The sequence below is a fragment of the Centruroides sculpturatus genome, unplaced genomic scaffold, assembly GCF_000671375.1.
Source record: "Centruroides sculpturatus isolate CEXI.00-Female unplaced genomic scaffold, Cexi_2.0 scaffold935, whole genome shotgun sequence".
NCBI classification, from domain to species: Eukaryota; Metazoa; Arthropoda; class Arachnida; order Scorpiones; family Buthidae; genus Centruroides; species Centruroides sculpturatus.
The window spans coordinates 10,430-29,273 of NW_019385175.1; the positions used below are offsets into that span (position 1 = coordinate 10,430).

The 18,844-nt window shown below is 32.8% G+C and overlaps 2 protein-coding genes and 1 long non-coding RNA gene across 3 annotated transcripts in view; all 3 read right to left on the bottom strand.

Moving 5' to 3' along the window:
- Window positions 1-2,335: 2,335 nt before the first annotated feature.
- Window positions 2,336-18,844, bottom strand: part of LOC111635756 (nucleolar protein 58-like) — a 46,201-nt gene continuing 29,692 nt past the window's right edge. The window contains exons 9-14 of the mRNA XM_023380820.1: window positions 12,304-12,430; window positions 3,251-3,414; window positions 3,041-3,175; window positions 2,911-2,972; window positions 2,653-2,771; window positions 2,336-2,577 (exon numbers count right to left, since the gene is read on the bottom strand). Coding sequence (XP_023236588.1) covers window positions 2,351-2,577; window positions 2,653-2,771; window positions 2,911-2,972; window positions 3,041-3,175; window positions 3,251-3,414; window positions 12,304-12,430 — 834 coding nt within the window. The 3' untranslated portion in view covers window positions 2,336-2,350. The remainder of the gene's footprint in view (window positions 2,578-2,652; window positions 2,772-2,910; window positions 2,973-3,040; window positions 3,176-3,250; window positions 3,415-12,303; window positions 12,431-18,844) is intronic.
- Window positions 13,686-18,447, bottom strand: LOC111635757. The gene is made up of 3 exons (XR_002758435.1): window positions 18,356-18,447; window positions 16,548-16,551; window positions 13,686-13,998 (listed from the first exon to the last, which is right to left on the bottom strand). It is a non-coding gene; the product is annotated as an uncharacterized LOC111635757 (long non-coding RNA).
- LOC111635755 lies at window positions 14,158-17,140 on the bottom strand. Its single transcript, XM_023380819.1, has one exon. It carries the CDS (start codon window positions 16,097-16,099, stop codon window positions 15,122-15,124), a length of 978 nt encoding a protein of 325 aa, XP_023236587.1. The 5' UTR covers window positions 16,100-17,140; the 3' UTR covers window positions 14,158-15,121.

Consider the following 18,844-nt stretch of genomic DNA (forward strand, 5'->3'; position numbering starts at 1 on the left):
AATTTTCGTCGATGTTAACCCTAACGAAGACTATTGTATCATTAAAAACTTTTTTTTATTTTGTACAAACAAAATAAATTTATTGAAAAATATAAAAACAATAAAAAATTATATTTCAGATGTTAATTTAGTATCAAAAACGTAAAATATTTGAGTAGCCCAAGACAAAGCCAAAGATTGAAGCGCCACAGCACTGGCGAAAATTTAAATTTGCCGACTGGAATTCTTTCGGATGATTGACTTTCGGAAAATCGACGCTCTACTGTATAATTTTTTTTTATTATTTCACATAAACAGAGTAGTTTACTTTTAAATTTGTCAATTTAATTCACATCTCTGAATCATGTTCTTTCTACACTTTTGTTTCCTATACCACAATAACTGATCAGAAGGAGCTTGGCAAAGTTTGCCTTCCCTAGATATATGGTACCTAACCTAACCTAAAGGTAAGCACCTAGCTCATTCAGGGTTTTTCTTTGCTGATTTCCTCCTGTGGGAACCAAGAGAACCCACAATGAGGTGGCTGGATGGCATGGGATGAAGTCTAACATACTTGAGACAAACCAGCTTTAAGAAGTTCCTGTGGTTTTGCAACTGTGAGAGGCCAGACTTGACAGAAAAATTTTATTCGAAAAAAAAAAAAAAAAAAGATTGTTATGGATATGATTATATCCTTTCCCGCGGACTTGTTTCCTTGTTTGAGGGCGACACATGTCACTAGGAATCAAATGCAAAAATTGCCATTGGACATGGAGGACAATTTTACAAAAAAAAGATAAAAGTTGCAAGGGGAAACCCCCAAATAAAGGAGAAGGCTGATGATGCGACAGAGAGTTCATTCATCCTCGGAGGTTGGTTGTGTGTGTACACTCGAATAGACTTCACCACTGATGTTCCTCCAATAGCTAGCGATCAGAAGCTTAACCACCGATAGCCAATGACCCAAGTACCCACGAAGGACGTGTCTCTACCAAAAAAGGATCCAAATCAAGAGAGCAATCTTCAGGTAAATACCATGTGCAAACATTTGTAAACCCTCTCTCTCTCTCAAAGCATATGTGTAACTAGTTTATATAATCAATAAACAGATATTATTTTCTATAATCGAATTGAAAAGTGTACTTCTTTGCATAATCAGTCTCCATCCTGAGTCCAACCGCCCACAGATGCGACCACTCGTGCGTAAAGGCAAACATATGGTCTCTGTGTCTACCCTGAAGACACAGTGGTGTCAGTCCTGACAAATTAGTCATTGCAGTCTTCATTGATGCAATGTCGAACCTTTGGTCCTGTGATGCCTAAGCACAGGGGCGCTTTGCACATTGTCACACAACCCATCCAGATTCATTTTTAAATTCCCAGAACAGGAGGCCAGTACTTATTGCTCAGTCATCTAGCAGTCATATAAGAATATTTTGTCATATCTTTGATTGAGAATAAGCCAACCAATTAAAATGACCCTTCTCACCCAATGAAGATATATTTTTTATTCTTCCTGTGCAACAACCATAACTGCCACTCGTTAGCAGAATGGCACTTTAATTAAGGAAGGTCTTGTCAAAGTTACACCCACAACTCACTATTTGCTTCCAAGCACACCCTCTTTCTCTTGGGTACAAGTGTTTACCAGTTGGAAGACAATAGCAAAGAGAGGAAATAGTAGTAACAAGATTGTTATAGTAAAGTAAAAATTGTAGAAATTCTTTCACCATGGAACTGACAGAAAAGCAATGTGAAACTGAAAGCTTGATATTACAAGGTTCGTTATAATGAGATTTGGTATTTTTGTTTTATCCCAATATCAAGTAAAACAGTGTCATGCTGCACTGTTTTATTGCTTATGAAATGAGGAAGGCTGATTGCATTACAATTTCAAATAAAGAATATTAAAATTTTAGAAACAAATATATATATTTATATTTAATATTAAAATTTATTAATTGTTTTAAAAATATTTATTTTGTAAATAATCTACTTCTATTTGTTGGCAAATTAATTGATGGGTTTGGCATTTCAGGTTAGATGTACTTTAAGAAAATAACATATTTGTTCACTTTGTATAAGAAGGAAGATTTTATTCATATTATGGTACATTACATTCCCAATGTTTATTTCAAAAATGTAATCATGTTAAGGTGTCAAATCAATTCTTACATGCAATTTTGGACTAATACATGAATGCACAAACCAAAGATTAGTTTTGTCATTTAAGTTTCTCCAGCAATTTTTAAATGTGAATTGTTATTCTAAGTGAATGAAAGTATGAAAAATTGCATTAAATTGTCATTCAAGTAGTAATAAGAAAATGTTTTAATGTAACAAAATAAACAAAAAGTATCTAATTATGTTTTTAAAAATTTGTTTTGGTTATTTCCAAATAAAATTTGATTTTGAATAGTGTGCTTTCTTGAATAGATGAAAAATGGCACAATATCAGCATGCAACTTGCGGGAAAAAAAACCTGAGATTCTATTGTAATAAATAATTTCCTACCCTCTTCAGAAACAACTTCACTTTTTATTTCTTCAATAAGCTGCTTCTTTTTTTTGGTAGGTTTAGTTTCTTTAGATTCACAGTCTATAAAAAATATAAAATTATTTACATTCTAACAATGTTTGATTTAAAAATAAAAAAAAAAAAACTTATAATTACCCTCAATTTTTATTTTCTTTACAAATGGTGAAGCACCTGTTCCACTATCATCAAGCTTTCTTTTTTTTGACTGAGATGGTAAAGTTGAATCTTGCGAAACATCATATTGAAAGACTTGACTAGAGAAAGATATTAAAATTTTGTATTTCTAATTATAAATATGTACAGAATTCCTTTTAATTAATTAATATGAATATAGTCGTATTTACATGCATGCCTATATCAATGAAATAAAGAAATAATATTTATAAAGAATACCTTTTATTCTCGTATTTCTCCCATTTGGCACGTGCTTTACCAGAACCACTGATCTGTCTTACCTATAACACAAGTTAACGTTTAGCAGTTGCATTATTTAAAAACTTTCTAATTTTTATAAATTTCTTACTCCTCCTTCCTCCAAAAGTCTTAATCTGGCTTCAAGTTTGGCTTTATGTTCTGCACCTAACTCGAAACTAATGTCTTCACCAAGAGCATCAACCCTGCAAGCTAATGAAGATTTTGCTGCCAACATTCTTGACATCTGAAAAATTATTAAAATAGATTATCCTATTGAAATTTTATTATTAAAAAAATCTTTTATTAAACATTTTCTAACCTTTCCTTTAAGTTTAGTATTGGTTTGACCAACCAATTGGGCATGATAAATTAAACCATATTTTGGAGTATCGTGTTTAGTTTTCAAAGCTCTAAAGAGGGCTTTTTCAGCCCCAAGAATTTGAACAGTGGAAGCAGGATGTTTTGCCAAATTTATTAATGATCCTGAAAAAATTCAAATATATCATAACTAAATAAATAAAAGTTAATGAAATCAAATATGCAATATATAAAAATAATGAAAATTATCTTCTTATATTAAAATTTCTACGACATATGTTGTTTAGTTTATAAGATAGTTTATGTGAAGATTCGAAAGTAACAAATTATTTTCTTAATAAGTTAGAAATTTGATGAAATAATCAATAAGTTAAAGTAATATTTTAACGTTAAAGTGACACATTTGTCACCTTATTTGGAAGAGACCTGTGTGGAAGGGAAGTGAAACTTCCTTTTTCTAAGGTCTTATCATACATCACTGTAAAACATGTCATTTGAGTCAGGTTGAATATCCTGTGAGACATCAGTTTATCTCATCAGATGATACGAATCAATCAGTAAGATTGGAGGAATTTCCTCATAAAAGGGCAAATTCTCATTATTCAAAGTCGTCATTGTCACCTCGAATAGGAACTAATAGTCGAGACGACCATGGGAAGGACAGGCCTAGAAGAGAATCATAGCTGAGGACAGCGATAGCCACATAAAAGTCCTATCTCACTAACAGTCCACCCTCCTCCAACTCCATATCATCAGTATAGAAACAACCAAAGGTATTATTACCCTATATTATTGTAAACTCTTTCATAGTTAGAGGTGAAATTTGTTCATTTAGTTTATAGTTTATTTCATTTTGTTCCAGATATCTATTAAATTCTGTGTTTTGTAAATGCTTCTGTCTACTAATTCAATTTCTACAAACCCTGATCGAACTTACCCGCAACTTCCCTCCCCACTTGCATTTAAGACCCTCCTATACTTTTAACATCCTTCGATGCCATGAGTTTTAACATCCTTCGATGCCTTCTAACCATTGGATCTTACTGATCCAATGATTAGAAGGTATGATACCTTTGCATGTGTTCTCATATCTATAAGATATTTTGTTTACAGAACAATGTCCTTAAGCTTTCTCCCATAGGAAAAACATTGAAAATTTGCAACAGTGTGTGCTAATGATGAAAGAAGTATAGCTGTAAATAAAGAACTGAGGTGTTTCTCAGAAGGACCAGAAAATAATTCTGTATATTTTGGGCACTAAATAATCTGCAAAAACATTTAAACCAGTGATTCCCAAACTTTTTCGATCCATTGCCCCCTTTGTTCCATAAAGTTATACCCAACGCTCCCTAACCCATTTTCTCTTGTGTGAGAAAGGATTGGAAATATTCTTAGGAAAACGTTTCTATGAATCTCACACTTTGTGTCCTTACCATACATTGTTCTCAACATCTGGAAACCATTAAACTCAAAGTTTCCTCTTATCAGTTTAACAGAGGAAAGGGAACGGCTTTCAGTGACCCCAATTTTGCCTTTGGTCACCATTCAATATCCTGCCTCCAGCGCCCCTAGATTTACTCATCACCCACAAGGGGGCGTTATTGCCCACTTTGAGAAACGCTGATTTAAACTGTTGATGGACATAGCACACCAAGATATTTTATAAAGACAAGTGTCTGAGGTTGTAGCAACTTACAGACTGCCAGATCATTATGTCATGCATAGCTGACAGACATGTCAATCACCAAAAAAATAATGGTAAAGTAAAAAATTGCTGTGCATATGCATGCAAGCATGTGAAAATTTTGTGTGACTGCATGAGTAAGGTGGAAATTTTCACAGCAGTTTTTGAGAACCTGTGATAAGTGAAAGATCTTTTCAACTAAAATTTTTCCATGATATCCTCATGCTGTATGCTATGCATCTGGGTAGTATGTAGCATGAGCATGAAGATATGAAACCACAGCTAATTAAATCAATTCAGTGAAAAATGCCTCTAATAAAGCTAACAGGGGTGAAAAATTGCCACTTTTTCAGATTATTGTGGGTTAAACTTTATTTTAGGCTTCTTCAGTTCAACCTGTTTAAATATCTCTCAACTAAATAAGCCTAAAATAAAATAGGTGAAAGTATTCTTAGTGTATAAAAAGTTTGTAACTTGTTCTTTGTGTAATGTATTAATTTATACAAATTGTTCTGACAATACTTTTTAGAACTGTTGTGTAGCATAATTTAAACTATGCTGCACTACAACATTAGTATTTGTATAAACAGTAAAAATCTGAACTCATAAGTAATCATTACATTTTAATAACAACATCATTATTACTTTTTCTGTTAAACACTGTGGAGAAATAATCAAAGTTCCATCTATTTTTCTGATTATTGAATATATTTAAAAAATTAAAAATTATTACTACTAAACAATATCAATCTTGAAAAATGTAATAATTCAATTAAAAATTATATAAAAATGCCTGCATATACTAGGTGCTACTCAAGTCCCTTGCCATAACAACCATTTACACTGCTACATATAAATAATGTTTTTTATTGATAAATATATGCATAAAAACTCCCTACTAAAAGAAAAAAAATCCAGTTTCCTGTTGTATAAAAAAATTTACATTCTTTGCATTGCAAATGGCTGCTATGTTGAAGAACTTCTAAATCATCTGTTACATGAAATAAATCAATATTTTTGTTTGTTTATAATTTAAAAAATTTGAAAATCATATCTAAGAAATATTAGAAAGTTTCAACATTGTCCAAAGTTGTTCTTTTACTATATTTTCGTGAATATTAGACACTACAGATCACATGATTATCAGTAATAATATTAAATCTAAATTAGTCAATGATTTAATAATTTGAACTACATCATATTTTAATTTAAATTTTATTTGACATATAAATGAATATAACATCAAAGGGAGAAGATAAAACAAAAATTCTTTTAGCTCAAAACATCTAATTCCATTAACAACTTGTTAAATTTTAACAACTCCAAAAAGTTGGAATAAGAATTACCAGACAACATTCTTATGTACTCCCTGTACATGTTATTTCTACATTTACAGAACATGTGACAACACCAGACGCTGTAACTACATAATTGATTACAAATTATACACACCAAAGAAAAACAAACTTCTTGACATAACACAATTCAGCCTCAACCTTGCTATTTGTTTTTTCACCACAATAGAGAGTCCACCATCCCTTAGAGCTGCCGCAAACTAGCGCTTTGCGAGAGCAAAATGCTAGCGAACATGCGCTAGCACAACCAATGACATCGAAGGCTCCGCCCTTTTCTTCTTGCCCGCGCTGTTTTTCCTTCGCTAGCGCAGCGATACGAGAGTACGCTCGCTGTTCACAAAATTCAACAACTAGAGCATTTACCCTAGCAAGAGAGAGCGGGGAAGACGGATGACTACATAAACATGTCACATATCAAAAAAGAAATAATAGAAATTTATCGATGTACGTAAATTACATGATTAATACATTCAGTATTGAAAAGAAAATAGTATAACCATTGTATGTAAATAGTAATATACAGTATAAATAGTTTTGGGCTAGTTAAGTATAGGTTATAATAAAATCTTGTTCTATAGCCAATCTACATCTGTGGAATCCACGTCATGTGATCTACGTTACACAAGCAAACGTTGTGTAGTTTGCGGCTGCTTCGTGCCTGCGTAGCTTACCTAGCAAAAATGGCTCATAGCATCATGGGAAAAAAGGCAGGGCTTAGGAGCGCGAGCGAGCGTACGCTAGCTCCCGCATTCTGTAGTTTGCGGCGGCTCTTAGTCTGCCATGCCAAAATTGGGCTTTACCTTACTATAATAGCATAACAACCCAGAATTATTCAACACATTCCTCATTTCTTGTAGTTCCAATTCTATACATCTCAAAACTATGGATGGTATTCGTTCTTTCCATCTATCAATTTGTTTCTCAATAACCATATCATTAAATCCCATTCACTCCAGTCAATGTTTGAAATCTAACCATCATGATTTACTCTCCACCTTCATCCACATTCTTTCCATGCTGATTCTAGGTAGCCTGTCTCTAGATAATTCCAGTATTCTTACATAGTACTTTAGAACTGCTTTTGTAAAAAGATATTCAATGGTACCATCCAGTTTCCCATAAAACAGCAACATTTGATGCATGAAATCTGAGGCCCAATATTTTCTTCAAAAATTCTCTATGAACTAACTCAAAATTATTAACATTGGGCAAACCCCAGACCTGAGTGCCATAAGAAATAACAGATTTAACTGTTGAATCAAATAACCTGAAATGTGGAGAATACGAGACTAACTGAGATATTAAAAATTTTACATAATTTCGACAGCTTTAGCTTTCCTCACAGTAATCTCAAGTGGTCTTTCATATTAAGATTACACTTAGACCAAATACCCAGATACTTGTATTTTTCAGCTATTTCAATTACTTCATTATCCAAAAACCATTTAAGTTTGCATGATCTTTTATTGCTATTTTGAAAAACCATTATCTTAGTTTTTTTAATATTAATCTGCAAGTCCTTATCATTTGAAAAGCTCAACAGACCATCAATTGCCAACTGCAATTCTAACAGGCTGTCAGCCACAATCACCACATCATCTGCATACAACAGATCCTTAATGTAGGTATTGTTTCCTAACCATCATAAATCATTAAACTTTAAAATTTCATTCAATCTATTAACCAAACCATCAATATACCAGGTTGTTCAATAAGTTTTGTTGTTCAATAAGAAAAACACAATTTTATGGTTTGAAACACATTTTATTATTCAATATAATCTCTCTGAACTTCAATACACTTGTTCCAGTAATCTTCTAATTTATGAATTCCGTCCCTGAAGTGAGAATCCGGAAGACTGTCAAAACATGCTTCCACAGCTGCTATTACCTCTTCATTCGATGAAAATCATTTCCCACACATGAATTTTTTGAGATGCAAGAACAGCCAGAAGTCAAAGGAAGCTAAATATGGCAAATAGGGTAGGGTGGATGTTGCAACAATTCATACTTTAATCCACTGATTTTCACAATGGTCTTTTGAGGTGTGTGAGAGGGTGCATTGTCTTGATAAAAAAAAATTTTTTTTTCTTCTATAAACCAGATCTTTTCTCACAAATTTTTACATCCAGCTGGTCAAAAAGGTTACAATAATAATCTGAGTTTATTGTTTTACCAGTTTGGAGGTAATCCACGAACAAAATTCCTTTTGCATCCCAAAAAAACTGATGCTAACACATTGGTCAATTTCTGCACCCTAACTCGCTTTGGAGCTGAAGTACCGGGTTCACACCACTCCTTAGCCTCTTGTTTTGATTCAGGATCATCGTGGTAGACCCAAGTCTCATTCATAGCAATGAAACAACACACAAAATCCTTTTTATCCTTTCTAAAGCATTCCAAATGCTGAGAAAGTCGCATTTGAATGTGTTTTTGTTCCATTGTTAGTGAATACAGCACACATTGTGCACACAGCTTTCTGTAACCCAAAACTTCAGCCAAAATATTGCTCACACAGCCTAATGAGATCGCTAGGGCTTCTACTAAATCTATCTTGGTTAATCGACGATCTTCCAAAACCATATGCTGTATTTTTGCTACGATTTCTAGTGTTGATGCACTTTCTGGATGTCCTTCACCTGGATCGTCTTCAAGACTTGTACGACCACGTTTTAATTCAGCATCCCATCTTCTACTGTTCTAATTGAAGGTGAAGAATCCTTATACACTTTTAACAATCGTTCATGAATTTGTTTTGGTGCTACACCTTCCAAAAATAAGAATTTTATCACTGCACAATATTCAATATTTTCCATTGTAAAAAAATACAGTGACACGTTAACTTTGAACAGCTGTAAATATACAAATGAATTGACAGATCTACATGAAACTTCACACTTGTTCATAAAAAAGTAGTACTATTTTTAGAGAAATAAAGCCGCAAACCTATTAGCACCATCTCTTATTGAACGACAAAACTTATTGAACAACCTAGTATAGAGAAAACAATAATGGACTCAATGGACATCCCTGCCGAACACCTTTGTTACAGTAAAAGGATTCTGAAGAAGTTCCATTAACCAACATAAATGCTGATGTGTTCGTGTACATCGATCTTAGTAGATTTACTATTTTGTAACTTAACCTCAAATCAGAAAGTCTCCATAATTTCAGATGATTCACTGAGTCGAATGCAGCCCTAAAATCCACAAAACAAGTATACACTTTTTGACGTTTTTTTGCAAGCCTTTCTTTTAACAAATTCCACAAAACAAATATATGGTCCACTGTAGAATACCCTTTGCAGAAACCCACTTGCATCTCTGAGAAGATTTGCTCACTCTCTACCCATAACAACAGCCTTTTACACAGGATCATTGAGAAAATTTTTACGAACAGTATTCAACAGCGCTATTCCTCTATAATTATTTTTATTGTTTACATCTCCTGATTTGAAAATGGGGAATATTCTTGCCATTTTCCAGCTATCAGGAAATATTCCAGTTACCAAAACTTCGTTAAAAATGTTCAACAGTTTCTGCCATAGTTGTTTGTCAGCCAACTTCCAACATTCCATCAGAATACCATTCAGGCCAGCCGCTTTACCTGACCTTGCCTCTCTCAAAATAGAATCTAGTTCTTCATGAGAAATATCCATATCTAGATAACTTATAGATATCGTCTCTAAGCAAACAATTTCATTAACTAGATTATCACTGAACAATAAACTTTTGAAGTGCAAAAAGAAATCAGTTTTAATCTCCTCCAAAATAGAGTTTCTCCTACCTTCCAGTTAACGGATACACTCCCAGAACGTTTGACGTTTGACTAGACTTACAGTTTGAAAAGAGTTGATTAAAACTAATCAGATATTCCTGTTTTTTTACTTTTACAAAGCGCACTGAAATTTTGCTTCAATAACAGATATTCTTTTAATCTCCAGTCCTTTCCAAGTCTCCTCAATTTCCTCAATTTATTTTTCAAATTAACCTTTTGTTCCAAACACTCATTGTCAAACCACCCTTAATTATATCTAGAGAAGCACTTAATTCCTTTTTCATTGTGTCTAAATTTCTCCACTATACCGGACACTATAACAGTAAGTTCATTTAATTCACTCATTCTATCATCAAATTGCCTGTCCCAATCCTAACAAACACCTTGTATTTCACTTACAAATGCCTCATGCCATTCCTTCTTGCAACAACTATTAAACTGAACCGGTTGTCTAGCATAGCCCTTTTTTCAGCCCTTTGGCAGAAATTTCTAGATGTAACATCATATGATCAGATTCAATACAGTCATCTATACCAAAATGCTTTAAATTCTCAGCTGCCAAACCATTTATACACAAATAATCAATTACACTTTTACCCAAATGTGAGATAAAAGTACATTTTCCCTGTAATCCTCCTTAACTCGACCATTCACAATCATCAGACCTTTTGCTTGGCATAATTCCACTAACTTCAACCCAATCTTGTTGATACATTTATCTTCTGAACTCTGGTAAACACTATAATCCAACAAGGGGAAAACACCACCTTCCCACTCCATTTCATTCAAAGTTCCAATTCTACCATTAAAGTCAACCAATAAATATATCTCCTCACTTTGAAAAGAATCAATGTCTCAAGAAACTTATAACATTTAACATAAACTTCTATTCTAATATAAATAAAAATAAACTTAATGTTTTTCCAGTGTATTTCAAATAATCAATCTTCAAAGGGATGCACCACCACATCTTTTGAGTTCTTTATTAATCATCAATACCATCCCACTTCTTTTTTGCACTTTATCAAATAATCTAGTAGCATTAATCTTGTAAAAGTTGTATGCATTACATCAATTGGTGGCTTTCTTGAATCAAATTCACCTAACCAGGTTTCCATCCAGCATAAAATATGAAACTTTCTCACTATATTCCAATACTCCATTTCATATTCCTGTTTCCATCCATTTATGTTCCAACTAAGAACTTTTAATGTATCATGCTTACTCCTAAAAAAGAATCACTAACACAACCATCCTCATCTTTATTCCTGGGAACCCTACAAAAGTTTTCAGTTACCACCAATTTATCACCTCTAAAATATGCAATTTTTCCTTCTTTTCTGGCCTGTCTTAAAATATCCATCTCTCTTTCCTCTTCTCCCTACATTCAACAGAAAGATCCTATCTTATACACACTGCCTTTCTCCAGTCAGAGACATCCAATTTATTACAATTACTCTTCCAACTTTTCAATATTTCTCTTTTCACTGCCAAAGAAATGCAAGTAACCAAAACCATCAAATTGTTACTGTATTTTTTAAGTCTAACACAATCAACGACATTCGATAAACCGATAACTTCCCTGATTAGCTTCGATACTGTATTGAATAAATTTTCTCTATCATTCATCTCCAAATTAAATAATATCATATTTTTTTTCCTTAGATTATTTTCAAGTGTATTAACTCTTTTAGATAAACCAGTAATAACCTGCATATTGCTACAGTCAATTCTGAAGTCATGAACAGACTCTAATTTATTAATTCTCTCCATCAATATATTAACCATATCATTCATTTCCATGAAATTGTCTTTTATTAAACGCAATTCCGTCTCTATTTTTAATTCTATAGCATCCTTCATTTCACTCAAAATACCTCTTATCTCTTCTAAAAATAATTCTTGATCCAAATTCTTCCTAGTATCTCTCACTTTAACAGCACTTCCGGTGGAGCAAGAATGCAAATGTTTACCTGAAGGTGTTCTTGATAACATAACTCTTCTTAAAAACTTCTTTTTCTTTGGCACTATCCCAATTTACAAACTCCTTTGATTAAATGAACTTATCCATAATAAAGGACAATTTTTCAAGACATCCATGATAAGAGCAACTCCACATCAAAACATGCCGACAGCCATGGCAACAGCAACGCCTCCCTCGATTATTGAACTTATAATTTATATATTGTTTCTACTCTAGTTTTAATACAAATATATTAAAATGATTTAAAAAACTTACCAGCATGAGCTATTAATCTAGCTCCTACTATTTCTCCTACCAAAACAGTCAAATTTGGAGCAATTGCCATCATTCGATTCTTTAGATATTCATACAACTGACTTCTGTACGTCTGCATTTCTTGAATCTAAAATGAATTATATTTCGATTAATTTAAGATGTATCATTCATATTATTTCTTAAAATAAAGATAAATACAGGGTTCCTACTCAAATTTTTGTTTTGAATTCCCTGACTTTCCCTGACCAACTTTGTCCAAATTCCCTGACCCTCACATTTCTTAGTGTGGAATATCAATATAATAAAACAGCATTTACTGTGAACATTGAGTACATCTAGCCCTCTTTTTGCACAGTGGATATGATTCAAAGACTGCCACATTAAAAAAATACAGTACATACATCCTGTAGAAAAATGTTTGATATCCACAACTTCAGTGTAATGAAAAAATAAGCAATTTACAAACAAAACAGAAGCTTTTTATTTTATCATCATTTATCATTATTATTTGTACGTAAATCTAGTAAATACAAGGTAACATAAAATCAACAAACAGTATTCTTTGATAAACAAACAGTACTGTACTGTGCATAAAATGAACTCGACTTAGAAACACATAATTTTAAAATCAATCTTTCAACAAAAAGAGTAACTTTTTTAAACAGCAACGTAATTTTAACAAAAAGTTAAATTTAAAAATTTTTAAATAAAGCATTTTTCCTACATAAAAAAAATCAATGATTGTACATAAAGAGGAATAGATGTAAGTTTATACTATAGCTTCTCTAACAAATGCATCTAATTTATTGTAAGATCTTTTTATTTTTTTACAAAATGGACAATCAAAATACAGAGAAATCTTCTTAGTATTAATCCTCTTTTTTCAAAATACAGATAATTAGGAAATAAATGAATTACAATTCACAAAACACAAAAACTATTATATTAATGTAGTTTTAGCCTTTTCTCCTCAAGTATATTTACTTTCATTTTGATCTCTTTTTCTTCCTTTTCATGATCTTTTCTTAGCATTTTCTTGTGTTGTTTTAAATCCTTAAGTTATTGTGTAAGTTTTCTTTTTTCTTCAGCCCTTAATGACTGCTGCTTCTGAATATCTTTTTTCTGTTGCAGAGATGCAATATATCGCTGTCTAGTTCCTCTGACTGTTCACAACATTTTCTGGTCTATATTTATTTGATCAATACCACCTGCAAAATGGATCCCATCATAAACTAAGTGATGAGCAATTAAACTTTCTTCCTTAAGATTTTCACTCAATAGTGATCTGTTAACCGAGAAACCACTCTCAACACTTACATTCCCATGTGAGAAAGAAAAAGAAATTTTGATAATAGACCATAGATCTTGCAGTTGCCTATCATTCTTCATAATTTCACAATAAAATGTGTCCAGACCATCATCATCACTCCTTTCAGATAAGAAGTCCTCAAACTTTGTAGAATAGGGTTTTATGGACACTTTATTGCTGAGTATATCATGCTGTTGTTTTGCTTTGACAGCACATTTCTCATCAATCCTGTTTGTATCATGTAGAACCTCCAGTAAAGCATTGAAATACAATTTTTCAACATTTGATTGCATTTTAATAATTTCTGGGTCTAAGCTGCTCAAAGCTTTCACACATTTGTACTTGACAGGTCCCTTCTCAATAATCTTTTGTGTCATCACTTTCAGCTCATTTCGACAATCTCTTAGAAAACACAGAATATCTTTGTCACTTACTTTCAATTCTTTTAAAATCTTTTTTGCTCCAAAACCAATATCCAAATTCTTCAGAGGTACCAAGTTTTCATTAGAATTTAAATCTATTTTTAGAAACTGCTTGTCGGTGACTTTGTCATTTTTCACAAACTTTCTCATCAGGTTCATTAATATTTGAACAACTGCTTTATAAAGATAGGGTGCAAGAGGTTTGTTGCTCTGAAATTGGGTGAGAAAGCTCTCACTTTGTGTACATATAGACCGAAAAAATAAAAGTTTAACTTTAATAAAGGTATCATTGAGTGCCTGTCTCAAGAATGTAGCCAACTTGCTGTCTTTCAACTTTGTACTGTTGTTTATGTATGTCTTCACAGATTCAACAACTTCTGCTGCACGTTCTAAGCACTCACCATTCTCCAACCACCTTGTTGAACCAAACTTTTTGGGAAATAATCTGCTTCCACTTATAGCAATGTATTTGGCACGCTGAGTGGGTGAGTCTTTTAGCAAGTAGTACAAATTCCGTAGCAGTGGTAACAAATTCCAATCTACTACTTTAAAACCAGCTTTTACAGCACCATGGACTACATGTTGTAAGGAACCAAGTCCGAGCATTATTTTTATTTACTTTTATTTTGCTTTTATTATATTTTTGTTTGGGGCTTATGTTTAGTTAGGACGAAGGTTTCTTCACCCGTCACCTTAGAAAGTTAAAAAGAGAAGATAAAACCAACTCACCGACAAAAAAAGAAAGCGCCATAGCTCAACACTCGCACTCACGTGCACGCCCGAGTGGCAGAGAGTAAGCCCACACTGAAAGGGGGGGAAGACCCCACAGACTTTTAGGAACTTGTTAAACCTTAAAGGAAACATCCCGATAATTGTTCAACAAAATACTGTAAAAGGTTAACAAAGTATTGTCGGGAATTAAGCTACCAGATAAGCAAGAAAAAAAGATAATGTTACATGTAAGTATGTAAATGAGGGGAGTGTCTCACTTAGAAACTGTGACGTCACCTCAGACTATAAATAGCGTAGCTCAAGTGAAGACAGCAGAGGTGAGCTCCTGCAAAGAATAAACGTTGGTGTGCTAGTATCAGTGAACGAGGTGTCCAGTAGGAAAATAGTCCAAGGCGATTGCAGTATTCGATTTGTGGATCAAGGATAGACAAAGTTTTGAGTTGAGAAAAAGGTTCCTAGTATAATTGAGGTGACGGTTAGGATTTGTAGTTAGAAGAAATTTTTTACCTAAGTTAAGGATTGATTTTTGTCGGAATTCCAAGGGGAATAGTTCTAAGTTAGAATTAGATTGAGTTTTTGTCAGGTTGACTGTGGATTTGATTTTATTGAATAAATTGGTTGATTTGTTGTAAATATTGTAATTAGTTATTTTTAGATCTTTATTAAACATTTTATTGATTTTGACTAACTTTGTCCTTAATTTACTTCGGTGCACGCAAAAAGTCCAGGCCTGGCAACAATAAACGCAAACCCGCGCAAAGTACCCGTTAGGTAACGGCTCTTGCTGATACAAGAATTGTTGTAGAGTGATCTGATAAAATAATTGTACTTTACAATGTAAACCACATGTTCCCATTCTCACAAATGATTTACCAACATTCTGTGTCTCCATGTGATCTTCTAATTTATTCAGAAAACTTATGTTTACATTTGGTCCGTCCATACAGATATGAAGAATTTTTGCTAGATCAAGATGAATGTCTGAAAGACCATTGAGAAATGCGGAGAGAAGATCATCTGCTGTACTATGATCCAGAAAGATACTATTTAAATATCTGGTCATAACCTTATCTTTACTCTTGTCCCAGTATTTTATCACAAGATCCATTTGAGTTCTTTGAGCAACTTTGTTTAGTGATTCGTCAAAGGAGATATTAATATTATTGCAACTTGTAACAGCATTAATCAATTTTTCTCTGAAATAATGGGCTAGGCCATAATTTATTATATAGGAAGCTTTATCTGGACCCAATTGAAATTGCATGGCTATAGCACTGTCAGGAAACATTTTCAAAAAAATGTTTTTAATATCAGAGCATGAATTGAGTGACATCTTTTTCTTTACAACTGCCAATGACTAAGTTATCTCTGCTTTTATTACATCATCTTTTATCACAAAAGATGTCAATGTGCTGCTAAGAAATGTTGATTTGGTGAGACTGTTTGTTAGTGATCTTAGATCTATCTTCCACAACAGAAGTCATTTCACACACATTTTGTTGACTATTAAAAAAGTTTGAATATGTTGGGGTTAAAAATCTCAGTGAAGTTTGTTCCAACAAGACTAGAACTAGAACTATTTGCATGTGATACTAATGCACGCTTTCCCATATTACTTAATGAGAAAACTTTACAACAAATGCAGCAAAATGCTTTTGTATCATCATCTTTTACAGTTCCTAACCAGGAATTGAATTCTGGATGAATAGCTGGATCCAGCCATTGGAGATTAAACCTCGTTTGTTTCCGTGCCATTATAATTTAAGAATGTAGAAAAACACAAACCTTGAATAATAATATTAAAAGACAGATGAACCAGATCAGATAGCAATGTGTAAGACATTTTGTCACAACAGTACGTAAAATATTCAAACGACATCCAATCCGCATCTGCATATATATTAATTAAAAGTAGTGTTGCCAACTCAAAATTCAAATTTACAGCTAGACATTTTAATAAAAATAACCAAATCATATTGTTTCCATTAGAATTGTTTGATTTTTTTAGCTAGATTGTTCATAAATCTACTAAATCTAGAAAAAATAGCTGAATTGCAACTCATTAAAAGAAAAAAAGTTTCGTTGCCGCCATTTCGATTTCGGTTTCAGTGTAAAAGCCAGAGTTTTAATAATTATTTTTAATAATTTTTATTTATTATTTACTTAATTTTGCCTTAAATTTCGTCTTTGCATAAAATTTTCTTAATGCAGACAAAATTTATTTATTTTAACCCTTAATTACAATTCTTATAATTATTGCAAATCATATCACAAACCATCTTTCTAACTTTTATAACAAATTTTAATTAAATGAACCAATGTTTTCAGCCATCTTAAATAGCCTTTCTCGGGTTTAACATAATTTCAAACGTCAATTGCGACTCCTTCCCTTTGGGAAAATAAAGGAGATAAAGATAATTCTCCTAACGTCAGGAAAGTCGAGGGACTAATAAGTATATGGGAAACATGGTACAGATGGACAAAGACACCTCTTTACCATTTAACCTGTTTATTGTACAAAAATGCTTACAATATAGTTAAAGTTGTCTTCGTTTTTCATCTTAAGTTCGTAGCAGCATTGGTGGAATCCGGAGCAATGTTCAGTGAATGATCCGGAAAGGAAAGTTCATTTGATTTCCATCCAATGTCTAGCATAATGTAAATCACTCATTTGTCCTGAGTTTGAAAAGTCCTCCTTTTGAAAGGCAACTGTTAATTTGTGGAAGGAAAAGGCAGCAGCGGCAGTGAAATAGCGGAGATAAAGTGTGAGGAAAAGGCAAATGACCAGAGGCGATTGATGACAATGGTTACAGAAGAGATGACTTTCGACAGCCTCGTGTCCTCAAGACACCAGCTTTTATCACCTTCCTGTCCCACGATCATTCCCTGGATTGGTTTCGGACCTTCACCCACGCTTTGTGATGGGGATTAATTAACCTTTTTACATTACCATCTGTTGCGTATCTTAAAAACAGTTATTGCAAATATAATGTTTAAATGTGCATAATTATATGGATAGGATAGATAGGGTGTGACCCATATCCTATTTCTGAGATCAAAGAATGTTTCAATGAGAAGAAATAAAACTCATATTTAATCACTAAGCCTTCTACCCTTAAGCCCTTGAAAGCCTCCAGCGCCCGCAAGGGAGTGTTATCGCCAACTTTGAGAAAGGATGGTCTAGACCAGGGGTGGCGAACCTATGGCACACGTGCCCAAAGTGGCAGGTAAGGAGAAATCATCTGGCACGTAATATATCATACGATTTCTGTCTTTTTCAATCATGTTTTCGGTTTATCACCTGATCATCCTTTTTTCAATCAGTTTTTTTACATTTATTCTAATTAAAGCGTATTCGTTTAATTTCTTTAAATATCGTTATTCGAAGTCTGAAACTTTGGCACGCATAAACATCTTTAAAGCTAAGTATGCTTACAATATGGCACGCGAACACAAAAAGGTTCGCCATCCCTGGTCTAGATTATTCCTCAAGTTTCTATAAAAAAATTTCTGTTCATTCCTTTTTTCTCTAATAATTAAATTATTTTACATTTTTCTATTTTAGTGCGTTCAGGGATAATTCCGGAACCTCACACTTGTATTCCTATGACGTCATAGAATTATGAAAATTGGGATTCTTAAAACTTATAAAATAAAATAAATACAGAAATAAACATCAAATGAAATTACAATTATACGTTATTAAAATATAGAAGTTCAGCACAGAGAATTGTAACTACAAATCTCTTTCTTTTGCAATATAACTATAAAAATTGTTTTGTTGTTATTTCGAACAAAATATAATCAAATTTATTTTAATATTTTAGTAATGTAATTAATTTTTTAAAAATTTACCAGCTTTTTAATTTTTAAATTTTAATTATAAGCAAGTTAACATTGGTTAAACTATCGGATTACCTGTTGATTTTCGAAAATATAACTACAGAATATTTATTACAAGCATGATCAATCTTGCCAGTTTTTAAGCCCTAAATTTGCCAAAATCAGTGATATTTGTTACCCAATGTCATTTCAGTTAACTAATTATTAAACTATGTATCGAAGTTGCGGAAAAAAA